The following is a 27,758-nucleotide window of genomic DNA, read 5'->3' on the forward strand; positions in this document are numbered from 1 at the left end:
GGAATACACTGTCGTCAATCGGTACTTTCGACAGCTCTTGGACATGCTTGTAAACCGTCACACATTGTAAGACGTCTTATAAGGAGTGTTTAAAATCGAGACCATTATGAATGCAACGGGGCAAGCACCTCGCACCACTGCTCGGGATAAGTCTGTGCAAATTGTTCCATTAGATGGCAATAAAAAGTAACATTTTTACTGATAGCGAGTAAAAAATTATTCATTTTTTTCTCTTTTTTAATATAAAAAATTATTCAATTTCTTCCCCTTTTTTTCGTCCGGATTAACACATAGAATAAAATACATTATAAAATTTTTGAGAATATTTTTTCTATGGTTTTACGTTTGTTTAATCAAGATCAAAGAAGATATACTTTAGTACACGTGCAATTTTGAGTGCTTCCCAACAACGACACTGTGTAATAATATAGTGAATTATTTCTATTCATTATTTTTTAACATTCGGCAAACGACAAAGATGAAATGATTCACTGTGTTACCCAGTGTTATTGCTGGAAAGCATCCTTTATGGATAAAACATAGATTATATAGTATAATTAATTAAAAATATAAAATTATATAGAAAAATTTTAAATGTAATTTTTTATATTAATAAAATATACCTCAAAGACAGTCGAATTAGAATAATAGCACCATCGGACAAGAAGAAAGTATTTCATTGGAATTAGATAGATTAAATGAAGGGTATCTTAATCTCAGACCCAGTATAGAAGCCGATTCTTTTTCACATTCGAGCAAAATTCCGTGCAACGATGACAACAGAGTCCAGTAAGAGTCCAGTTGAAGAGTCTAGTATTCTTCAGGAACTGTCTAAGAACCGGCAGCATTTCTCTAAAAAAGATCGCAAGTTTGCCAAAAGCAGAATCGATCTGTAATAACTTGACGTCAGACATGAAGACACATTCTAGCCCTAAAAAAGTACCTTCAAAATATAGTCAGAAATTAGAGATTAGTAGAAACCACATTTCTGCCGAATGAGAAAAGATTGAAGCAATCTTCGGCTCGTATTTCATCCACTAAAAGTTAAATGTAATGAGAAGGCATCACTTGTACAAAAACGTAAAACAGACAATATATTGCCAAAAGTAGAACAGAAACCCATGGAAGATATTTCTGTAGCAAAATTCGCTATTGAAAATAATACCATAGATACCAATGAAACTTTTGAAGAACAAGATCAGATCAATAGCGCGATTCTGGTGAGTTTTGTATTGTCGTAATAGATAAATTAAAGAATGAAGAAATTTTCTTATTCAGTTGGCTAATATTTTATAACGTCAAGGATAAACGTCAAACTGAAAAAAAAAACCGCCGAAAAATATTAAGATGGAAAGATGCGTTTAATCGAGTTTTACATTAGTCTGATGACGAAATAATTACTTATAATTGAATTTTTGTTCGATGAGACGTTCTCAAAGAGATCTGCGTGGTTTATTTCTACGAAAGAGAAATGTCGTCGACACACATACAGACACGTGTTCGTCGTTGTTGACGTAAAAGACATTAAACGTAACGGGTAGTGCTACTATCAGAAAATTACCGCGAAACTGATAAAAGCACCTGGTCGTGTCGTTGGAGTTGGTATAAGAATCTTACAACGAACGAACACAAAAGTACCTTTGATGATAGGAGCATCCTTATGGCACCGACGTTTCGTCTCTTTGAAGCGCTCACCTCGTCGGGACTTGCGGTTTTTAACGATCTCGACAAACATCTGTTTACTCTCTCTCTCTCTCTCTCTCTCTCTCGATTGTTTATTATTCTTGCTACGTTACATTACTATACTTTTATTCATTATCGAAATTTTGATGTTTATTTACATTATATTTTAATTAACATCTTTTCATTAATATAATAAGGTATTTAATCTAAATTTTTTTAAATTTAATTAAATCTATGTTTTCTTTATAATTTCATTGACTAAATTAATTTTTGTTATTATTACATTTCATCGTGAAAAATTAAAATTAATTTTAAAATAATTTATTCAATAAAATGGAAAAATATTTTTCCTTAAATAATTACAATTAAATTAATTCTTATTATAAGTCCAATTGACACTTGTATATTTAGTAATAATTAATTATAATTAAAGATCTTTAGAATCGGGGAATTAGAAGATATTTAGTTTAGGGAGACTCTTGGATAGATAACGCGAAGAAGTCATTATATACCGCGTGTTAGTTAAAAGCAGCAATATACATATAGTCACATTAAAGACGTTGCTAATAAATTATTGCGCTTTATTTTCGATCGATATTACTTTGCTATTCTGTCATTAAAGATACACATACATACATCAACTAGAAACTTGGAGTAGATGAAAGGAGGAACATAAGACAAGATCTTTCATTTAATTAAGTCAAATTACTCCGTTAATGTGTGAGAGCTCGAGGTCGAAGGATGTAAACGGACTTACCTCAATCTGACGGAATCGTTCGTCAGGTTCTCAAAGTGCGGCCAGTCCTCTTGGCAGGCCCTGCATGTACATCGGAACCAATACCTTCCCGCTAGTGTCCTTTGACGTTTGGCGAGAGTCATCTTCGTGAATATCGGCCCGTAGTTTTCGGCAATAATGTCGCCGGGTTGTAAACCGCGAACTGCTCTTATTACGATATGCCGGCCAACGAAGTATCTGCGATTCGACAAAAAGAGAATCCTGATAAGCCTCTCTTAATTAATGCACCTTAAGACGCTAATCTAAATTAATAACACTGCCGAGTTTTTCTTTTAATATACAGTAGACTGCATCAGTTAATTAGAAACTAATATTTTATTATATATTTTTTTAATCATTTTATTACATATTTTCTCTCTCTCTCTAAAACAAACTTTTTTTCTGAGGTAACGTTACACTCCGATTTTTTTTCTCTCATCACTTAGGTATTTTTCCGAGTTAAATATTTGACACGCACGTGTTCAAAATGTCTGTGCATTAAAAGTCATTATCCGAAAGGGGAAAGTTTATTATCAAGCAACTTAATAAATCGAAAAAGAGAGAGGGAGGGGCGGCGGCGGCGGGGGGGAGGGGAGGGGGACGACACAATTACTTCGCCATGAAATAATAATCGTAATCATCACAATAGCTCCGGCGACGTTAATAACGTGAACAATTCCGCCCGCACCGAGTAACGCGGACGAGTTTGTGACATTAGCGAATAATGAGCGCGCTGGTGTAATTTCGCGTATAATGGCCGCGACCCACAAAGTCATCACAGACGCGCTTTAGTGCTGCCCGAAATACACGCAAATCCACGTACTTAATTAGCGTTAATAGATACCTCAGTGGAAATCTTGAGATTATATATCTATAAATTCTCCAGAAGAAAATACTATATACAGTAATCTCTCTCTACTCCAATTACACATTATTTACATCGATTTAATTCAAAATACATTGGAGATACTAATTATTTATAATTGTAAAATGGATTTGACAAATTTTTATAGCTCACGCAGATCACTCTATTATACCTAAAAATCTTGTCAATTTTCTTCAAGTGCTGAGAGATATAGATTCAGTGAGAATTAAAAGATTTGTTTAGACGAAGGATAAAAGTTTTTTGTTAACAAAACGCGCGAAGTTGTTGGAAGGACTCCGGAAGAAGTTTGTTTAATGGACTACGGTGGTCGCAGGTCGATTAATAATTCGCGCGATGACACAGGCGATTGTGTATACCGTCTGGTTATACTAATTAGCTCCCGTTTACGGTAGCAGTCTACTCTTTTATGCGACCACGTTATTAATATGCAAATGAAGACAAGTCACGCACGCTTACAAGAGCGCAAAGTTCGGCGAAACTGCGTGCATTTCGTGTATGAGAAAAGTTATAATAAAATATTTTACATACATATAAAAAAAGGGAACGTTTTTTCGCAGAGATATCATCTTTTATTTCGCAAGACTAATGATAAATTAATTATTCGTAGCAATTTCACATTAACAAGGTGCTTACTCAAATTTCGTGAAAATTCTTTGTGTGTCTTTCAGGTATTTTTATTTAAAATCCCAGGCAAAGAGAGAATAATAACTTTACAGATTTCTTTTTGGTGTAATTTTTTAAACTAAATTTTAAATTTTATATTTTTTTATCGTTTCCTAATGAGCTTTTCACTCATACAAAGAAAACACACAAAGCTACTTAAGTTTCACGCGCTAGATTTATAAAAATGTACTGAAAATATAGCTCTCGTTAAGATAACAATTTTTAACTTTCATAACATTTTCATTTTTTATCACTAAAAATTAAAATAAAGAATACTGCATATTCAACATTTTGTTAGAAATTAAATGTATAAACACAAAGTTGGGGTTACATATTTATAATTTACAATATAAAAGCAGCAAAATTATCAAAGAGAGAATTTTTCCAAAAATTCCTCTAGAGTGTGAATAAAATTTCCTGAGAATTCTCTAATTTCTCCAGGTACAAAAAATTCCCTGAAAATTGCAGGTTTTCCATGTTTTTCCAGGGAGTATATCCCCTGCATTAAATTTTTACATTCAAAAGATTTATTTTCCAGAGAATTTTGCGCGAGAGAAATATCTCGGTACGAGCGAGAGAAGCATCTTGCTTGGTTCGCTTTTTTTCTTCTTCTTCTTCTTTTACCTTCTTACCTCGTCACCGCGGGATAACAATCATGATTGAAACGTGCGACCGTGGGATAAATCGCCACCCCGAGGTAGACCGGGCGGCTGCCGCGAAATCGATGCTCCGCGCTCAGTCGCGTCTCGAAGAACTCGTGGGCGTTGAATTGGAGTAACTGCAGGTTCCTCAGCAGAAGAGCGGCCACGATGATCTCCTCGGCGCCCGGGACCTCTGCGAACTCGCCAAAGTTTCCGATATTAGTGTAGCTTCCCGCGTTCTGTGCATTCTTCCACTTCCCTTCCACCCCCCTCCCCTCCCCCTTTTTCTTCCGCTTCGTTCTCGGCTTCTCGGCAAAAACTTTCCGCGACTCTTTCCGCTGAGCGTTGTTAAAATTACGGTTTCATGGCTCGCGCGAGTGAAGAATTTGCTGAATCGAAAGTTGGTCCTCCGCGCGAGCAAGCGCATTTTTTCCCCATTATTTTCAAGTTAAATACAGCCCGGGAGGGAAGAAGAGAAAAGAAGAAGTCCGTAAGTTGCGAGAGGTATAAAAAAAAAAAACCTCCCCGACGATAAGTACCGTCGTCCGACGTGGGATGTGCGAAGAAGCCGACTCTCTGCAGGCATCTGAGCAGGAAGACCGCCATCAGCGATCTCTCCAGGAAGTCTTTCTCCGTCCGCTTGTCCGCGTGCGTCACCAGATTGTACGCTGCCATGTTTACATCGTCGTAGCTCTCATGGGACTCCTTTGTGTCCTCGCCCTCTTTCCTCCCCGTCTGGATTTTGCCCTCGCCTCGTCGAGATTCCTGTAGCTTCCTCCGTCTGATTCGTCTCTTGGCCGACCGGCTGTTTGCCGACGATTTCGCGTCGCACGTGTCCGGTATCGTCGTCGTCGTCGCCGTCGCCGTCGCCGACGTAAACGTCGTTGAAGACGTCCCGGCCCTTTCGCTGCCGCTCTTCTTTAACTCTCCGTAGATCCTCAAACACTTTTGCAGACCCTCCTGCGTCACCATCCGAAAGGCAACCATGCTGAGAACACTCATGCCAGAACCTGAAGGAGGGAATTCAAGAGTAATTCGTAATTACTCTGTAAGAATCTTGGTTATGACGCTCGAGATATGCCGTCGAGTTACCCGTAAAATGGAGCTTTTATTTGCCTTTTATTTGTCGATGAATGCCACTCTCGAGGAATATAATAAAACTCGTTGCTTCACGTACTAATTATTATATCGTCAATTTTATTAATTACTGCACCGAGCGAATTTGATACGTGACGATACTTTTTGTTTAATTGAAATGGCTTAATAAAAATTATGACAGATATCAATAATTTTTTAACTGTGTAACATTTAAAGATGAAGAACTTTCAATAATTTTTAATGAATTTTATTTTTACAGAAAGCTTCACATGTTATATTTATATAATTATTATATCACAGATTTTATTAATTACTGTATCGAGCGAATTACGTCTAACGATATTTTTTGTTTCATTTAAATAGTTTAATAGAGATTATGACATATTAATTAAGATATCAATTAATTGAAATTGCTTAATAAAAATTATGAAAAATTAATTGAGATAACACGAATTTTTTAGTTACAAGCAACATTAAAAGTAAAAAAGTTTCGACAAATTTTTAGTAGATTTTATTTTTACGAAATATTTTTATAGAAAACTTATTCACATTTTATACAATTATTTTATCACCGATTTTATTAATTACTATATGGAGCAAATTTGATACCTAACGATATTTTTAATTGAAATGGAATTATTGAAAATATAATTTCTAAAGTTTCTAAAGATATTAAATGTCGCAAATAGTTATAGAGTCTAATTAAACATTAATAAAGAAATTATTTCAAATTTTAATAAAAAAACATCGCAATGTTCACCAAAAAAAAAAAAAAAAATGTTATCGAACATTTACGATACTTTATAACGATACTGTATAAAGAGTATATTTGTTATATCCTTACCTATCAGCAATGCAAGTATCTTGCACTCGTATTTGTGATACGTCGCCATCGCGATGTCCCTGCATTTTCTCCCGCAGAATGCGACACAGCTGCAGTTCGGGCATCCGATCGGCGCTTTCAGTCTAAAAATTTCCCGGATATTCATAGATCGATCGAAAGGAAAATGGGGTTAGCCGTGGAGGTAAATTATGCAAATTGACGAATAAGAACCGAGCGAGCAAAAACTTTTCCGCGTGCAAAAGCGACGAGATTCAATCCAGATAAGTTTAAATCTATCGATTAACAATTTCGCGATAATACACACAAACGCGGATCTAACAACCAAATCGCATCGTCTAAAAAAGAGTCACTCTAAAATGCGTGCTCTCTAAAAAAAAAATATCTAATAAAAATTTAATTTTCATTTAATTTAAATTTCAAACAATATCTATAAAAATGACGTGTCTGAAAAATGAAGAGGTTCCTCTACGTCTTTTATAATTTAAATATTTTTTTCAAACATTTACGTTGTTTCGAGATTTTTCTCCAGCTTGGTTAGCACGCGGGTTCGCGTAATAACAAAGTTTCCGTCCGCATACGTCGTCCGTTGCTCAGGTTAATGAAATTCATTCTCTCTTTCTCGCCAGCGAGTTTATCCGTAAAAAACCGCGGATAACGTGACGGGAGGGCTTAGCACGGGCCGGGAGCTGTAGACAAAACGGAAGCTACACACGGAGGATTAGGGGTGGGCGCGGGCTGGCGCCGCCGTTCAAGGATCATGGCCATTAAATTCGGGAGACCGGAGGCGGCAATTTTCTCCTCACCTCGCGTAACAATGCTGACAATGGGTGCCGTAGAACTCGGGTAGAAGACAGCCCGCCAGCGGTGGCTCGACTATCAGAATATCGCCCGGATGTATCTCTGTGGTTGCGACGGCGTGTTTACCCGCTACCGAGGTCTCACGGATCTCCAGAGCGCTGGACGACCACGAGCGGGCCTCGGAATTAACGGCGCCATTTAACGGCCCGCCACCACCGTCTGCGAAAAGGGATGCGTGCGTACAGGGTGTTTTCTTAGGGCGAATCTCCCGCGCTTCAACGAGTTTAATATAATAGAATGTCAGGTATCTCTTTCAGACGATCACATCTCCGTCCCGGAGACGGAGATTCCTCCACGGTTGTTTGAACTCTATTACAGCGTACATAGGGATATATGGGGTGTATGATATTTTAGAGATAGACTTTAACAAATACGAAGCCGTTTACGAAACGAGGCGAGCGTATAGGAGAAATTTTCAAGTAATAACCCTTACTCCATTCTGTTAATTTTGGCTGTTAATCTTTCTCAAACCATGCAAAGTGAGTCCGACGCGTTTATCATCAAACATAAAGGTTGAAAATATACACAGAAAAAATGTAGTCAAATTAAAACTTTTATATGTATAGCTAAAATCAAGGGATCATTGTTTTATATAAGCAACAATATATAATCTTTGAAAGATGATATTTGATAATTTTAAATTTTATTTTATTACTATAATAATAGAGACATCAGAAGACTATAATATTATTAGCTTAATTTTATTATAATTTTTTAGTTTGAATATATACTATTTGTTTATCCAACATTTTTTTCTCTATTCATGAAAAATTATTCTTAAATGATAGGAATATACTTTTCTTACAATTAAGTAGAGATCTACATTAAATGTGGACAAGCAATTCGTATTCGTATTTAACGTTGCATAATCTCACTTAGAGGTTTACATGTCGAGCATAAAGATATTTTGAAAACAAGAATAATCTTTTGTTTGAACGCTTTGAGTTACGAATTTTTCTAATTGTCAATATTTTATAAAATTTGGTAAATAAGAGTTTTGGGGATCGCTGATTACGAATCCGTTGTCAGATTTTCAAAATTCAAGATAGCGGATCCAATATGACAGACGAGATTTTCAAAATTTTACTTCCGCTATATTGGACCCCTATATTAAATTTTGGAAATTAAATTTTTTTTCCTTTAGATTCAGATTCTGTGATTTAAAAAAACCTTCAGAGAAAAAAGAATACAACTGTCACTTTTAATTTAGAACAGAAAATATTGTTTTTTATATATTTTTTATCAAAAAAGGAGAATTTAACAAAAACAACACGGTGGAAAATTCTAAAAACTACTTTAGAGTGTACTAAGATTATAAAAAAATTGCCGTGTTTATTGTCATAATAGATTTGTAGAAAATGCATTTTTTTCGTAAAAAAAAGTACTACTTTTGACTGTTTGTTTATATATGGTATTTTTGTAATTAACAATAAATTATGACTGTTTATATTTTTTTAGACTTATTGATGTTCTAGAGATTCTGTAGAAACAAAAAATCCAGTATTTGTTGATAAAAAAGTAGTTGAAACAATAAAAAACTACGAAAAAAAAGGTGGGTCTCTGGGCGACCCGCTGTGACTCAAAGGGTTAAATAAAGACTAGAATAATATTATAAATTTGAAAAGAATTATCTGCTTATATAAATATATTGTTGTTGCAAATGTAGACACTTAGAGGAATTGATACTGTTAAAAATTGCACGGATAAAAATGATTAATCGAGAAAGGGATGAGTATACACGTGAACGAATTTATAATATATCCCATAATATTTTACTTTAGCGAATAAATATTACTCACGAGAATAGTGTTAAAAATGTGCGAAAGGAAGCTCCATTATTTTTTTTTTTTTTTTTTACTCCCGTTGTCGATACGAGGAGAATAACTGTTCTCGAGTTTGCGCGCTATTTCTCTCGCTTCGAAACTTATCTAGCAATTCCGGCGCGTCTCGCTACATTGTTCCCTTTATACACCACGCACATACGCGTTATTTTGAAGGTACTCCAGAGAGATAGGCGTGAACGCGCGGCAAAGCCGCTCTTTGTCCCGCGCCTCAACGTCGATTTCCCGGCCAGATTGTAGCGGCGCGAAAAGTTCCGCCGCGCCTCGTCATTCATGAATGAATGGCGGCGGGGGGGGAGGGGAGAAGGGAGGGGGGAAGGTCGCGTACTACGGCCTACTACGCGACGTAGTACGATGCGCCGCTGCCTGACGCGGCAGTTTATCGCGCCGAGACACGTGTGCGATAAGGAAGGAGAATGAGAAAAAGAGAGAGAGAGAGAGAGAGAGAGAGAGAGAGGGAGAATAGAGTGGAGGAAGGAGAATCGCGCGACTGCGCGGCGGCCTTGCCACGGCCTTAGTCCCGCGAACGAAATCGCGACCTCTGTTATCAGCGATCTCATTGTGCAGAAAAATCGTAATGAAATCGACGCCAATCGTATGAAAAAGCTAAGATTCTTATGTTCTTCGATATGAGCGATATCATCGATTTAAATAAAATTAAATTCAGAAGAAACTATGGAATATTTCAAATTCATTATATTTCTCATTAATTTCGAAGTTTTAGTCCTTGACGTTTCTAATTACTTTTAATTTTGCTTTAATGAGAAAATTATTAATATTATACATAGATAGCACATTTAGTTTATACTGATATCAGTGTGAAATTTAAAAAATATATTTTTTAATCATTAAAAAATTATAATATTAAAAGAAATTGTTATAAGATCATTATCAGAAATTATAATGTAATAATAAATTATGAAAAATTATATAAATCATTATTATAAAAAATATAATATAATAATTTAATAATAAATTATTATAAGAAATTATGATAATTGAACCATCACTCACAAGATTGCAGTTCTGCGAGGATGGAGGGATGAATAAATTCAATCGTGATAAATCGAAATTCCATCGTTGTTCAACCTATCTTAATGAAGCGACAGCATCTTCGTCTCGTGTAATTTGATTTTATATACGTGGGGCAGAATTTTACTGTAATTTAAGAATTCCGTAAGAGATTCTAGAATTAACGAGAATGTGTAAACAAGCCGCAATTCCACGCAATTCCGAAAAGCCATTTCCGGTTATCTCGGCCGCGTGTTGCTTGCTTACTCGCATGTGTGTGGATATGTTGCCGACTGTGGGATGCTCTAATGAATGAAAGAAATTGGATGTGTGCACGCATGACAAACCGACTAATCAGTCCAGTTTTAGCGACGATACCGTGCAAAGTTCCAGTTTCTCTCTATTTCTATAAAAATACACATATACGTATTTTAATTTTTATATTTCAACACATTATCGAATAAAAATGTAAATAAAATAAATTGCAAAGATGCAAATAAATAAAATTGTAAAACATTTATTCTGCGAAAGTAAATAAAAATCAATTATTTTTAAATTAATTATTAATCATTAATTCACAAATAATTATAATTCATAATTAATTGTTAATTCATAACATCGTTATTTTATATTGATATGCAGATAATAGATCTGCGCTATACACTGTAATTATAATTTACGTCCATCTTGTTTAACAATGAATTTTAAGAAAATATATAAAAATAATAAAATATATAAGCAATCTCTCTTATATCTTATTCACCATAAAAATGACGACTCGTTTTATTGTATTCACGAGAATGTACTTAAAAAATTATGCTTACTTCCATTTTTTTATTTATCATTTGCCACGTTCGTGGATATTCCGGCTTGTCATTGTGGAATAATCACCGGCAAGCACGAGTCATATTCGCGCAAATTTTATTTCTCGCGGCTTCGAATTTTCCACGTTTGTATAGTTAACGAAACGTCGCGCTCGTCGTCGGTCAAAAAAAAAAAAAAAAAAAAAAAAAAAAATGCAGAGGAAATAATGCCCGTGGACATGCACGGAGAGAGCGTACGTTAAAATTGCAGGATCCATTTACTAATTTACGATCCGGCGAGCCGATTACTACAAAGAACGCGTATATAAGCGACGAATAGTGAAAATATTCAGAATATTTCTACAACGCGAATTTCTAAATTGACTTGTATGCATATAATTGTAATAAGTCTCTAAAGTGAGACTTCAGAAACCCTGAATTCATTATACTCGGGTTAATAGATTACATATGTATAACTATTCATTCCAGTTTATTTATTCAATAGATTCCAAGAGGTTACTAATTAATATCTGAAAAAAATATTCTGTCTTTAAAAATTCTATCTTGAAAAATATTGATCCACTTTGCGTTTACATGTTTTCTTTGATTACATGTTTCTAGAAAATTTTAGATTAAAAATCAATTGCTTTTTCGCAGGCAATTACTGAAAAATTAATTATTTTAATTATTTATTAGACTAAAGTCGTCCCAAATGACGAAAATATCACGGGCTGAGAATTAATTGAAAGCAGCAGCGCTGATTGTGATAATCAAACTATGGTGATTGAGTTATAAATAACGAATAGCTACTTGTGTTATTAATGTGATGGATGTTCACATATTTTCACGATGCTGACCTAAAAAAGAAGATATACTTGTCTATTGATGGAAAGATGAATTATTAACGAGGCTGAGCCATTTGTGTTCAGAAAAAATAAGTATATACGTTGCACACACCCCCTACTGTCGAAAATTATTTACTACTCAATTCAATAATTACAAGCTCGATTATGCTCGCAATCGATCTTGAGAACTCGAGTCTATTCGAGGGAGCCAGTGCTGATACTTTGAACGCTCTTCTAATTTGATTGGGCCGTCTCGTGAGTGGTTGCAGACTCTGTGGGTGTGAGTGTTGAAGTAAATGAAGTTTAGCTTTACGAACGGCCGCACCTGCAGCGGCGGCAATCCTCGAATCGCGCGTTTCCGGCTTAAAGCCAGTGAAGCCTCGAGGGGCTGCTTTGCGGTGCTAGAATTCCACGTTCGAAAACAAAGAAGCGCTTGTCTCTATTTGAAATGGGCGAAACGGTCCGGGGGTTGCTTCAGTCAGGGGATGCTTTTAACGATCAATTAGCCGAGGGAATCCTTGGGATTCGCATTCAGTCTTTAGACAAGCACGAAATAATGTCTCATGTTATCAGAACGATTTATGCGCTTCACGATATAATTATCTTTTCTCAAATTATTCTCAAAATACAATTGCGCTGGAGATTTTACTTTTAGGATACAGGCCTCGGGGAAAGGTTCGCTTATGTAAATCCAAATCAGTTTGAGAATCTTGAGACTCGCGAGATTTAATTAGAGATATATTAAATTTTAAATATCAAAAGATTCTTTCTGATTGTGAGGTCGTCTTTAAAATTCTCATCGAAAGAAAAGTCGATGCCAATTTGATCACCCATTAAAATTAACGATGCAAATATATACATATATATATATATATATATATATATATATTTATTTAAATATATTATTAATTTTAATATATACAATGTATATACAAATTTATTAATTAATATAAAGCTAATTACCGAAGTTGATGCACGCAAACTTACTGTTCCGGAAGAGAGGGGAGGGCGAAACTTTTCTCCGGTCGCAGAGATTTTCAATTTATTCTCACCGCTTAGCATTAACGGCACATCGGGAGAATTTTCGAAAAAGTTTAGGGAGATAAATGAATTCAATCTCTGATAAGTATTAAAAGACCGGTATGAGAGTAATGTATCGTCGCGACCCGACCAGACGACCGGACGAGGCCGCGACACGACACGTCTTTTAATTTAATTCTTAGTTCACGGAGCAAACAAACTTTCGCCGCTGCCGGAGAAATTCCAGGCATCTCATCTCCGCGAGTCAAGCAGCTATTCGTTCACCAAAGAGAAAGCGAAAGAGAGAGAGAGAGAGAGAGAGAGAGAGAGAGAGAGAGAGAGAGAGAGATAAAGAGTGCATCGCGTTGAAAAGCGCGGCTGACAGTTCACTATCATTGTCGTAAAATAAAGGTGAAAAAAAAAAATATATAGTTGCCTTTTTTATCTATTAGCGCTTTCAAAGTCCCTCGCGGTGACGCATATAAACGGCATTTATATACGAATAAAATATGCAATGGAAAGCGCGTGCAATCAATGCTGCTGGGCTAGAGGGGCCCATCATTCTCTATTTGAAGCGATGATCGGCGTTACTCGCCATTAATCACAGTTATATCAGCCGGAGATCAAAATTTCATATTTTTTTTAATTCCGATCGATTGATCGCTAATTGCCAGCCTTGCCGATACGGCCGGTTCGTGTAAATAAATCTGGCCGGGCCGCTTTTCCCGGACGCTAAATACGTATCAACGCTAAATACCATCGCGCGCGGTTATTTTATTACCCTGCGATAAAGCGGCCGAATAAAAATCTAATTAAACTCACTGTGCACAAGAGTGCTTTTATATCCGGAGTTCGATAATCCTATCTCTCGCATCATGAAACGTTTGTGAAATAACAGCGAGTATGTTTCGTGCCTTTCCGATATGCGCGGATGTAAATCGTAAATCAACATCTAGCGATTCGCAAAGCAAATCTAGATCAGTGTTATTTGATGTAGATATGATGCTCTGCTCCCACCCCCTTTTACATATACAATGGTTCACTTAAAATTAGTTGCATGGGCAAGAATCTGCAATTGTAAAACATATATAATGGAATATATATATAATGTTTTTCTTTTTCTGTTTTTATATAAATAAGAAAATAATTTATTTTATACTATACAAATATAGAAAATAAGATTGTTTTTCTAAATCATTTTAGATCAAAAATACTTGACTTTTAATATGAATATTTCGTGAAATTTTTATTTCATTTTATTAAAAAGAAACTTGATTTTATATACTATGGTTTATTTAAAATTAGTTGCATTTGTAAGAAATTTCAATTGTAAAACATATATAATGGAATATATTATATAATAGGTTTTTCTTTTTCTGTTTCTATATAAATAAGAAAATAATTTATTTTATACTATACAAATATAGAAAATAAGATTGTTTTTCTAAATCATTTTAGATCAAAAATACTTGACTTTTAATATGAATATTTCGTGAAATTTTTATTTCATTTTATTAAAAAGAAACTTGATTTTATATACTATGGTTTATTTAAAATTAGTTGCATTTGTAAGAAATTTCAATTGTAAAACATATATAATGGAATATATTATATAATAGGTTTTTCTTTTTCTGTTTTTATATAAATAAGAAAATAATTTATTTTATACTATACAAATATAGAAAATAAGATTGTTTTTCTAAATCATTTTAGATCAAAAATACTTGACTTTTAATATGAATATTTCGTGAAATTTTTATTTCATTTTATTAAAAAGAAACTTGATTTTATATACAATCGTTCATTTAAAATTAGTTGCATGGTAAGAATCTTCAATTGTAAAACATACATGATGGAATATATAATATAATATGTCTTTTTTCTGTTTTTATAGAAATAAGAAAATAAGATCGTTTTTCTAAATCATTTTAGACAAAAAATACTTGACCTTCACTACAAATATTTTGTTAAATTTTGATTTCATTTTATTAAAAAAACTTGATTTTAACTAATGTGATCTGGAGCGTTTCTCGGATAAATAAAGAGCGTTTCTCAGTAAAATAAATAGAGAGATGTCATTCTTCGATCAACGTTCGGTCCAACGATCGCGTGCGCGAAATAATATGACTTTCGCGTATATATCAACCGCGCACGCTCACAAATGCATGGGATTTTTCGACGGCCTGTCTTGTTCGGCCATCCCTCTCTTTTCCCTCGCCCTTTCTCACTCTCGATGGCACGCCTCGTTTACGCGGGAAATTCGATATTTTCCGACATGGTATTTGGCGCTCAAATGATGCGCGTGCCAAGTTATCGACGTCGATTTGTCTCTTTGTACCTAACTGGCCGTCAGCTACACCGGATCGGAGCCTCCGCCGTAATTGGAAAGTGTCTTTTTGTTCTTCTGCTCGATTTATCCCCCTCTCGTCTTGCAAAGTTCGTAACCTATCTACCTACCCTCTCCTCTTCTCTCTTTTTCTCTCTCTCTCTCTCTCTCTCTCTCTCTCTCTTTCTCGTTGCACCGTTGCTGCACCTGATTTAAACACTATCGACGCATTCCTACGTAGAACGAATCAGGGGAAACCGAAAAAAGAGTTCCGTCCCGATTTATCGCGCCCACCCCCGTGATTGCATTCGCGTTAAAAGCGCCGTTCAAACGCATCAGAGTCGAAAGGAACTATTTCCCATCGGTATAAAATTCGATGCACTAACGCGAGATAAATCCTTGCTGCGAAAACTGTCTGAAGAGCGCCTAAAAATTTCGGTAACTTTCTTTGTCCCCAATCACGATCGTGTCCCATCAATTATATCGACCCTCATATCTAGAGATCTATTTAACGAAGAAATTCAATTGCAAATTTCTTTATGCCGAAATTATTTTTATTATTCCACGTGTCACCTCTGTCTGACAAACAAGGTGAAATTGCGTGACGCCAACATTCGAGATGGGAAAAAGCAAGAAGGCGAAGAGGCCCAATAGAATTATCCGCGTCTAGACGAATCTCGTTACCTCCTTTCGAGACGAATGAAGAGCGTCGAAAAGCGACGGCGATCTTCGATCTACGCGTGTTAAAAGCTAGCCATTGTGTGTAATACATGACACGCGTGCACACGCGCAATGGTGTAGGTATTACAATAGCCGAAACGTCTTCTTTTGTCAAGAACTACCACGAGTCACGAGTTCGCGGTGAAGAAGGGGCCGTCCGTTCGTCATCGGCGCCGTTTGAGCGGCATTATATGTTTGCATATATATATATATATATATATATATATATATATATATATATATATATGCGGCGGCCCATCTTCCAAAGGAATATTGAATTAAGCGTTTCCCGGGAAAATCGACTGTGTGGGTTACCATGGAAACCATAGCCGGCCCCGTGTTTCGCTTCTCAACCCGGCGCGCGGCCGCATTCTCGTGCGGATTCGACATCGCTCGAAATCGGAACCGGATCGCCGGCTGACGTTCCGTCAAACATTCCGATATACAGATGCGTAGATTTTTTTCAGGCCGGCGAGCCTAGCGGCCTTCTTTTTCTCGCGAAATTTACGCCAGATCGAATTCAATCTGCTTTCAGCCTAAATCCGATCTCTGGACCAGTCTGCATCCAGTGTGAAAACAATCTGGAGACTCGTAGATAAAATGCAATATATTGGAATTTATTATATTATAATTAATATAACGAACATTGATTATATAATATTATGCAATTATAAAATTTTTATAAATATAGCTAATTTGTTGTAGCCTAATATTTAATCCTCGTACTTGTTATTGTAATTACTTTTTATTTTTTTTTTTTTTTTTTTTTTTTATAAAAATAAAAAAGCAACGTAGAAAAATGAGGAAAACTGACACGAGAGTCTCTTTTTTTTTTAGCACATTTGTAAATTCTATTATATTATTATGTTTTTGCGCGCTCTCGGTGCGCGTGTTTTTCGTTTCGCGTTACGAGAGATTTTTTTTTCGACCCGTCTAATGCACGCCGGACGCTAATACCTCGAACAAAACAACAAGAGACGTGAGGGATCGATAGTCGGCAGAGTGACTTGCCAGATTAAGCTTGTTACTCGATATCGCGAATTATTCTTGCCGGGCGTTTGCAAACTATCAAGGATCAATACTGCTCGCGCGCATAGTTCAGTCCTAATGCAACTTGCCAGAAGTTTCGGGAGGGAATCAAACGTAAAGCCCGTACACCGATACCACGGGGTGAGAGGGAGAGGGAGGGAGAGGGAGAGAGGGCGCACAGCGTTAATCCGACCATAGAAACTCGAATCCGCCACTCGATATGGAATAAAGCGCGCGCTTTTGTCTCCCGCTTCTCCGGCACCGCTCGTATAAACGTCGCACCGTTTTGAGACTCGACGTCAACAATCGGTTACCCCTCCACCGTACGTCATCTGGATGAGTGGCTGGATATTCGGCTGTCAAACTGAGTTACCGAACTATGGTCGACAATTTTTAATCGGGAATACAGAGAGCGGATGAAAGAAAATCCGTGGAGAATTGCAATTTTTCATCGACCTTTTACATCCGACCGCGGTATCGAGTTTTCACATTGTTAACCACACGCGGTATCTACATCGTCAAATATACCTGACAAATAGAGCTTAGACATACATCCGATATCTTTACAGAACATCCAAGATGCCTTGTTCTCTATAAAACCGATGGTAATAATAAAAAATAATTATGACCAAATTTTTTTAACTATTTCTCTCATTTTTTAAGATATTTATTTTAATCCTTATTCTGTACTAATGTTGGATGTCTACTCAAACTTTGTAAATAAATTCCCTGTAATTTTTGTCTAAATTCTAGGTAAAGAAAATTAAAAAAAAATTTTTTTTTATGCAAAATACATTTACTTTTCTAAAATAAATTTTTTTATTGTACACGTTTTTTAACGATGCTTTTTACTTATAAAAAGAAAAACACTTAAACGAAGCCACTTTAGTATTAGATAAAATGTAAAAGAAACTATTTCATTAAGATAAAAATTTTTAACTTTTTAACAATTTTATTTCTTATCACTTAAAATTAAAATAAAGAACATGTACTGCATATTAAATATTTTAAATATTAAGACATATACAGATATACATATAATTTACAATATAAGAGCAAAATTATCAAAGAGAAACTTTTTTAAAAAATTCTCTGTGAGTCTTAATAAAATTCCATGAGAATTCCCTGATTTCTCCAGATCCTAAAAAAATTTCTTGATAATTAAAGGTTTAACCATGTTTTTCTAAAGATTATATCCTGTAATGAATCCGAAATTTTTAATTTCTAACCGTATCAATTCTTTGAATGTTTTACTTTATATAATTAGAATAACGATATTTATAAGCAAATAATTTTTCAAATTTATTATTCTAGTCTTCATTTAGAAAGATATACAGACTTTTTCAGTTTTTTTTAACACTTTACTCATTTGATAAATACATCAGACTTATCCGTACGGTTTGACGGTGCCAAAAATACGGAGTAAGGATTAAAATATACATAGGCAATTTTCTCCGAAAAGTTGCAATAATAATATTTTCGAAATACCTACATCGTTCGACATGTGCTTCATTTTTCGCGCCTATCACGATATCGAGCTTCATCACAACACTGAACGCGAATCAACTGATCATCATGGCTTAGAGAAAGCTGGCTGGATCACTTCCGCCGATCGTCTCTTGCTTACCGGAAATCGGAAAGCCTCGCTGAGAAAGGAAGAAGTTTCTCATTTCAGAGGGATGAGGAAAGGTTTGCCAAGATCAGGGGGCGGGTAACCGGGTGCCGAAAGACGGGCAAGGATAGAGGGGGATGCCGACGAGAAGGAGTCGATTTTCTAGAATTCGCGGCGATCGCGAGTCCAGGCACGCGTGGGTTCGCGCGATGCGGTGCATCGCCAATAAACTTTCGTGGGTTAACGCGGCGCAGGTACACTCGATCTACTAAGGCCGATAACTCGATTCCCCGATCGATCTAGCAAGAGCGAAAGAGAGAGAGAGAGAGAGAGAGAGAGAGAGAGAGAGAGAGAGAAAGGATGGGGAGAGACACGGTGTCGTTTTCCGCAGAGGGAACCCGAGCTTCACCGAGACACGCTTTCGCGGGATTCAATTTGCTATCCCTCTATAGTTCGTCGAGGAACGACGACGACGCAGCTTCTTCAGGAGCAAATGAAGGAACGAACGACGCGAACGCGGCGAGCTCAAGTCGATAAGATATCCAGGAGTAGATCCATCGCGCCGTGGCTGTAAAACGGAGCTCTAACCGAGTTGCTCTCTCCGCTCGGAGGCTCCCGCGAATGGAATTACGAGCTGCGCGATCCGCAGAAAGACGAACGCAGCTGTCATGCTTGCGCGAGAGCAACGCGAAAATATCGAATAAGCTACGAGCTGAAATGTAAGCGCGTTCTGGGGTGGAGATGAGTCACTCGGATCCACCGTATTTTGAGGGCTAAAGTATTACAAAATTTCTACCGAGCACTCGAGAAGAAGACTGTACGACGCCGTCTGACTCGAGCGATTCTTGCGAGTGTCCACGATAGTTTTTCAAACTTCTTTCTTCTCTAATTTTATTTTTATTAACGAGGAGTCTACTCAAATTTTGTAAAAAAACATTCCCTGACCTTCCAGATATTTTTGATCAAGTAGAAAGAATATTTGACAGATTTTTTGGAGAGTTTTTTTATTCATTACATGTATTTTGATTTTTAATGCTTTTTATAGCAAAACACTGAGCCGCTTAACTTTCAAGTGCTAGATTTGCATAAAACTAAATAGCTTTTTCACAATCTAAACGTTTTTCGTAACATCTTTTTTATCATTAAAAATAAAAAATATTTATTGCACATTTGATATTTTAACATTAATTTTAAATTTAATTAAATTTCAAACATTAAATAGTATAAATAGAGCTAGATATATATTTACATATATTTTAAACGTATAATAATATTCACTTGACTTGCCGACTATTTACAATGTGAGGGCAAAATTATCACAAAAGAATTTTTTTTTAAATTCTCTGAGTCCCAATAAAGGTCCGTGAGAATTTCCTCCAGGTAAAGGAATTTTTTCCAATTTTTCCGGAAGGTAGACATTCTGATTAAGATATATATAAATGAACAACAATCGGGTAGCAATTGCTCGTGATAAATCACCGCGATTTTCGATCGACACATTTTCGGAACCGACACGAACACGAACACTTTGATCTAGTGATGGGCGATTTTTTTTAGAAAGAATTGATTTTTGAATCGATCTTGAATCGGAGTAACTGAGATCGATTTCCTAAAAATCGATCTAAAAAATCAAAACTACATAACAAAAACTAAAAAGTCACAATTTTATAAGATGGATTATATTTGCATGACTATAGTAAATTATGTTTTACTTTAAAATAATTTGACATTAGTTTCGGAGACACTCAAAAATATTTAAAAAAAGAATAAAAATTTTTTGAGGAGAATGATCAATTTTCTGAAAATCGAATCGAGATCGCCCACCACTACTTTGATCGCGCGGGGGAGGAAACGGGGGGGGGGGGAAATTTCAGCGGGAAAAATTGCGGGACAAAGCGAGCGGAGGCCCGCCGGTTTGCGGAATAACGTTAAAGCTATCCGGCAAGAGTGAACCGCCGCCGCGCCGGTGAAATGCGACGGTGGGTGGGGTGAGAATGCAAGTTTACGCGACGTCAGTATACGCGTTGTGCGCAAAAGGGGTCTTAAAGCCCGGGTTTCGCGAATCACATATTTTGCGGGGCGACGGCGGTGACGGCGGCTTTTGTGCGACGCGCGGGAATCGCACGCCGGTGAATAGGATTTTCGCCGACAATGCCACGACGACTCTACGACGATGGGGGCGGGGGCGGGGGAAGGGGAAGGGGAAGGGGAGGGGAGGGGGGAAACGAAACTCGATATCGTTCGCAAAGTCACCGCGCGCGCTTCGCAGAATTTCTTGCGAAGAATACGTGCCTGACTCATTGCACATACCCTCTCTTTCTCTCTCTCTGTCTCTCTCTTTCTGACGCACTTGCCGCAACCACGTGTGTTTATGACGCGCGGATTAAATGCGACGTAAAGGATGCGCGCGGTCTACATCGGCAGGTGTATTTCAGGCTGCGAATGCGCGTAATTAACTCAAGAAGAGACGCGATTCAATAATATAATCGACTATATTCCCTGTCAGTTTTAGAAATAATTCCGTCGTTTAAAGCACCGGACAGTACGGGGGGGGGGGGGGGGCCAGCTTCACATTTTTTTTTTTGCTACTTTTTTAGACAGTATAACTTTTTTTAATCAACTTCAGAGCTTTAGTTGTTAAGGATATTGTTAGAACTCTTTTGGGTAACCATCAGAACTCTCAACAAAACTATCGATTTCCGACAAAATTTTTCACCCCTCTAAGACTTTGAATATTCGTCTTATCGAGGTGAAAATTTTTTTTTTTTGCTAACCGCCAATTCTGTCAACAGTTCTTTTAACCCTTCCCGAAGAATTCTAACGATTATTACTAATAATCGAAGGGCGAAATAAAAAAGTTGTCGCTGGTCAAAGTTACGATTTCGGAAATTTTCCAAATTCCTACAGGGAATCTTAAAGTTGCGAAAAATGTAAAGTTGCCCCCCCCCCCCTCCAATCCCTGTACCTTCAAATATTATTTTTGGTGCTTTAAACAATGAAACTATTTCTTCGACGAAAGGTTTGATTCTTAATATAATACAATTTTATTTTATTATTATAATAGTCTTATCTCAAGAGAATAAAATATTATTATTTTAATTTTGTTATAATAACTTTGTGAATATAATTATAATATTTCTATCCAACATTTTTTTTCCTTATTCATAAAAATTATTCTTGAATAATAAGAATATGTTTTTCTTCGTAGAACTATATTAAATGTCCTTCGAACAAGCAATTTATATTCGCAAGCAATTTCAACGCTATATAATCTTATTTCAAAATTTACGTCGAGATTAAAGATATTTTTAAAAAGTAATAATTTTTTTTCTGTGTACTTCCTTTGAGCCTTCTAAATAAACACTAGACAATAAATTTGCAACATAATTTGTTTAAATGTACAAGGTGTTTTTAAACTTCCCAATTTTTTTTAAGAACAGATTTTTTAGTCGATTTGGAGATCATTTTTTCACAGCGAAAATGTCGAGGGAACTTATCATTTTTTTTGCAAGCACCTAATTTCTGCTATTTGTATATTTTTGTAAGTAATTTTTAAATTAACATTTTATCAAAGTAAACTCCATCTAAGATTAACTTGATTTAAAAAAATGCGTAGTTGTATTAATTTTTAAATTCCATAAAATTTAGTTTAAAAGAAAAATCTTTCTCTTTCAATCGCTTATAACTCGATTTAATATTAATAATATTAAATTATTGCTGCCTCAACATTTTTACTGAAGAAAAATCATCCCCAAATTGGCCGGAGAATCCACCCTTCGATCCATTTTTAAAAAGAAATTCGGAAGAACACCCTGTATTGTTATTTCAAATGTATGAAGTAAAACACTTGAAGAAATTGATACCGTTAGAAATTGCAAGGGCGAAAATCACTATCGTCATATCACCGATACGGAATAAGGGTTATTCTTTGTCGCTTGTATACACATCCCTTCCGAATGATTTGATTCACGTTGTTTGATATTATTCGCTTATCGATAATATCGTCGTTGTTGCCTCGTGTCGAACGACTAAGCTAATAGTTACTGTAATTCTTATCATATACAAAGGGAATCTCTCTCCTCTCTTCTCCTCTTCAGCGAAGGGTACTCCTTATTCCACTCGGCGTGTTCGAAAATGACATATCCCGGGAAGCTATCTCTAGTACAGTTCTAAGGCAGTCAATAGACACAAGACAATACCGAGGAGCGCATAATCCGAGAATGGTTCCTGCATTTTGAAGTTGGATACACGTGACGGGGAGGGGGGAGGGGGAGAGACAGAGAAGGACTGGTATTGCGCACGCGACATTATTACTACGCCTTTATTGCAGATCTCTCGACCTCTTCATATCTCTCTATCTCTGGCTTTCTCTTTCTCTTTCTCTCTGTCTCTCTATCTTATACACGAGCGCGCTGGTAACGATATTGACGCCAATCTTGCCTCGCTAACCTCTTGTTACCCCCGCAGATTACACTTAAAACCGCGATCCATGATAACATTACACGCTTTACGTAATACTACTCTCGTCGAATACGATTTTCAATAATGTGTCAGCATAATAATGTTTTAAGGATAATCATTAAAGCTTAAATGTCAACCTGGACACGGGAATTTAGGCAATTTTCATTTTGGACGAATTTCTAACGCTATTTCAAATGACATATACAGACAGCCCTTTTTTAAATAAATATAGAGGTTTAAAAAAGAAAAATTTTCAACAAATTTCTATTAAATTTATATATAATATGTATTATATACATAATATAAATATTTCATATAAAAAATATACATGACAAATTTATATTAAATATATGTATATCTAATATAGGGAAAGGTGGGCATGAAAAAACCACGTTTTGAAAGAGACACGTTCATTTTTTTGAAAATTTCTGAACGCATTTCAAAGATGTTTTAGTTTTTATATAGCAACACTAAATGGCTCTCATTCACAGAAATTTGAAATTTCTTCGTAAACAAATGACGCTGATGCATAATATTCTCCTGTAAAATTAAATAACTTCATAAAAATTATATTATGGTTTTATGCATTTATTCAGCCTTCTAATTATGTAAATATTTCGTAGGCAATGCTTTCGTTTTATAATGTCTGGTGAGGTTAAAATTTCTAAGAGGAAATGTTTTGAAAATAGTAACTAAAAAATCTATAAAACTTCTTAATAGAAAATCTAAAACGAACGATGTTAGTAGTGAAAGTAGTTTGAATATCTCATTATATGATGACACAACTTCTTCAGATTCAGATAATAAAATATTGTCACAAATAAAGGAAAGACGTTCAAGAAAAGCAGATAATACAAAAAAAGAAAATAACGATTGTATAGTGTGAAGCAATAAAAGCTATAAAAAGAGTAAGAAAGAATGGTACCAGTGTAAACTTTGTTCCGGATGGGCACATGAGTCACGTGGAATTAAAGGAATATTTAATTATTTTTGTCAAAATTATGCTTCTAAGATATTTTTCAAAGTAATTTCTTTTGCAGTTATAACTTCCAAAGTTCCTTAAAAAGTTCAATTTATGTTTAAGTAAAATTTATATGAAAAATTTATGTTCATTTCACTTTTGTTATGTTTATAAATATTGTTTGATAATTTTAATTTTAATTTTAATAATTTTTAAAGTTAAAGTTGTTTGCTAATTTTTTTTAAGCTACGACTCTTTGTCCTTTATTTTTGAAAAGAGGTAACATATTTTACGCATTTATTATAATCAAAGTTCTGATTACAAGGACTCGGCTCTTTCATGACTTGATGGCGTTTTGATTTAATGCCATCATGTTATGAAATAGCCGAATTTAATTTTTTTTTTAAATTAAGAAATGACTACTAAAATAGTTGAGTCTTGTATTTTTGTTTTATATAAACAACAAATTAGATTAGTAAACATTGTATTTTATTGTTTTCTTAATCATTTTCTCTGAAACTGGCTCTTTCATACGCACCTTCCCCTACATAAATTTATATTAAATATATGGATTAAAAAAAAAAAAGAAAGATTTGCAACAAACTTCTATTAAATTTATATTACAAGTTCGATAAGTATATTCATGCATCCTAAGAAATTTCAACGTACCTTTTTGTCCGTTCAAGATTAATCGAGCCACCTTGTCAATATTGACGGGATCGACTGTCATCAGAGACTTCTCGTTGGCTTTCAAGAAACGTTCGCATTCTTCTATCTTTCGTTGAAGCTCCTGTCTGTAATAATGACAAATAATCTAGTAATAAAAAAAAAATAAATAAATAAATAATAGGGATGGTGATTCACTCGCGTCTACATATCTATCGCTCTCGTTGCATTATCTCGTATTACTCATTAGCCGAGAGTAAGCGAGTTGCCAATGAGCACGGGCTCTGTATTGTAATTAGCGAAACATTTGCAAGTCATTTACAACGAATGGTGAGAAGGTGCAAGGGCGTTATGAATATTCCGCGTATGTCCCGACGCGACGCGCGCGTCGCGGATAACGCGATATGTACTTCCGGAATAAACACACTCGCCGAATCCTCTCTCGACGAGAGCTTCAAATTACTATCTTCTCGAGTTTCACGAAGTAGACGCAAATACTGCAGAGTTTCGCGAGTACTACCAGAGATATCCTCCTTCCCTCTACTCGCGATACATATTCGGCCGTGTAGCAATCTATACGATAGAATGTTTGATGTGACGTAAGCACTATACAAAGATCACCCGCGTATACGTAAATGTGCACATATTCAAAGATCGATACAGAGACAGACAGGGACTCGAGACGTATGTATGTGTACGTAGTAAATATTCATAATTGAAAAGCTTCGCGTATATAGAAGTAATAAATAGCAGTATAAATTTTCATTGGATGTGATGCTTTGCTAATGAAAAAAAAATACTGCCACAAAGTTTAAAATATTGTATGTATTTTTATAAAATACGCTCGAATAATGCCGAGACCTGAATAAAATATAAGAATTTTAAAATATTTATTATATATTCTGCGAAAAAATAGCATATAAAGCGATTTTTTTTTTTATCAGATTTACTAAATCTGATTTTTTTCTGAAAATTATTGTTAAAGAAAATAATTGCGCGCATCCCTTGTTGTGAAATTTGCAGCTTCTTGCTGCGTGTACGTAAATTTCTTGCAAACCGACGGAAATAATGATATAAATCGTGGCAAAAGTGCAATATCCTAACAAAAAAAAAAATAAAAAGAAGGAAAAAAGGATGCAACATAGCAGAGAGAAAGTCGGCCGAAAATTGCAATATTCATTTCGATAAAAGTGGCGCAATCGTGTGCTATTCTTTGCGTGCAAAGATAATTTATTATCTCGATGCCCAGGAAATTATCCCGTTTTTGCACCGCGAACACTCCTGATAACACGTCCGACTTACAACATAAATATATATATATATATATATATATATATAATAATGATGATATAAAATGTGTCAATGTTTGCTCGAATAAGATTTGATATTACCAATAATTAGTGGTATCGTTATTTTATGAAAATAATTTAGTCCGCGAAAGTACGCTGACAACGAAACAAAATCGGGTGAGTAATCAAAGTTATTGGATAAACCGAGTAAAATATATTTCTAAATAATATATAATTAATATCTATTATAACATCATTAAAAAGGATGTTATAATTATATGAATTCTCGTAATACTTGCTATGTATAAATAGCTGTGCTATTTTATCACTGGAAAGATCTATTATCTATTATATTGCTCCACTTTCTTGTCTCCATTAAAACGTTTCTCAAATTTCCTCTCTCGTAAAATCTATATTCTTTGCTAAAAAAAGTTCTGTTCCAATATTTATTCAGTTTTAAATATAGGAACATATATATAGGTATATATATATATATGAACATGTAATATAAAACGGAACAATAATAAAGTATCTTTGGCGAATGTACATATATTGATGTAAAGCTTTGAATTTTAAGAGAGGTGGGATTTAACCGGCTCTAAATTCTATTATATTTTGGATTTTTGCTATAAAAAACTGTTTCGCGCGCGCGGAGCGTATGGCGTTGACGAATGGGTACCGATGATATCCGCCTCCGGGGCGGATCTGGTATCAAATATTATCCATTATTAAACACTACACACAGAGCAATAGGCCGTCCGTCAATTTTTCAATATTTTTCTGGCTTCGAACGTCAGAGCGCACCGTCACTCATCCCACTATTGTGTAACGATGGTGTATCGGGATAAATTCGCGCGTTACCTTTGTGATACACGGCGCGATACGATACGATATCATCCATTCGTGTGAATTCCCCGGTGTCGCGTGTCGGATTTTAAGCATATCGCTTTTAGTTAATAATTATAGAAAATATACAATCCGGCCACGTAGGCCCGATAATACATGGCATTATCGGATACATATTTCTGTAACCGAGCTAGAGAGACATAAATATAGACAGAAATTTAATATAAATTTTTTTCGTGTGGTGGCTTTTGAGGGGAAAAAAACAAGCCTTATTTTTTTCCTTTTTGTTCTTTTTTTTCAGCTATTTAACACCATTATATATACATATTTTGATTATTGCATCCAGTTGATTTTTCATTATTTTTGATTTTTTTACATGATAGATTTGAACTAATCACCATTATTTGTAAATGCGCAATCGCATTTCAATTGGCTAGTTATGTGTATATATATATATATATAGTTGCTACTTTTAATTAGGTAAATTTTTCAAAATTTTTCAAAAACGAATTAAAATTAAATTTTAATGAATTGTATTTATTGTAGATACAAAACATAATTTGTAATTTATAATTAAAAATATATTTTAGTCATTATTTTAACATAAATAAAAATCTAGTTCTTATATTTTTAATTAATTTCTTTTTGAAAATAATTATAATGAATTATATATTTTTATAATTAAAATAATACCAAATATGACATAATTCCGATAATTTTTAATTAAATGCATAATAAAAATTTCTGTTACATCTAACTAAAAATTATCCGTAATTTGCCGCCTTAATTTATTAAAATTAGTTTGAAAAAAAAAGATAAATTAAAAGTATAAGAATTTATATAGTATTAGTATTTATATCTTTATTAATATTAACAAAAA

At 35.0% G+C, this 27,758-nt stretch overlaps 1 protein-coding gene across 6 annotated transcripts in view; it reads right to left on the reverse strand.

Annotated features, from left to right (window-relative positions):
- The window catches only part of LOC140671418 (SET and MYND domain-containing protein 4), a 115,872-nt gene that overhangs the window by 1,472 nt on the left and 86,642 nt on the right, over positions 1 to 27,758 (reverse strand). For all 6 annotated transcript variants that reach the window (XM_072902689.1, XM_072902690.1, XM_072902693.1 and 3 more), the window contains 6 exons: positions 24,747 to 24,871; positions 7,394 to 7,607; positions 6,591 to 6,712; positions 5,188 to 5,658; positions 4,640 to 4,841; positions 2,441 to 2,656 (listed from right to left, as the gene is read on the reverse strand). In XM_072902689.1, coding sequence (XP_072758790.1) covers positions 2,441 to 2,656; positions 4,640 to 4,841; positions 5,188 to 5,658; positions 6,591 to 6,712; positions 7,394 to 7,607; positions 24,747 to 24,871 — 1,350 coding nt within the window. The remainder of the gene's footprint in view (positions 1 to 2,440; positions 2,657 to 4,639; positions 4,842 to 5,187; positions 5,659 to 6,590; positions 6,713 to 7,393; positions 7,608 to 24,746; positions 24,872 to 27,758) is intronic.

This window comes from Anoplolepis gracilipes, chromosome 11, assembly GCF_047496725.1.
Source record: "Anoplolepis gracilipes chromosome 11, ASM4749672v1, whole genome shotgun sequence".
Classification (NCBI taxonomy): Eukaryota; Metazoa; Arthropoda; class Insecta; order Hymenoptera; family Formicidae; genus Anoplolepis; species Anoplolepis gracilipes.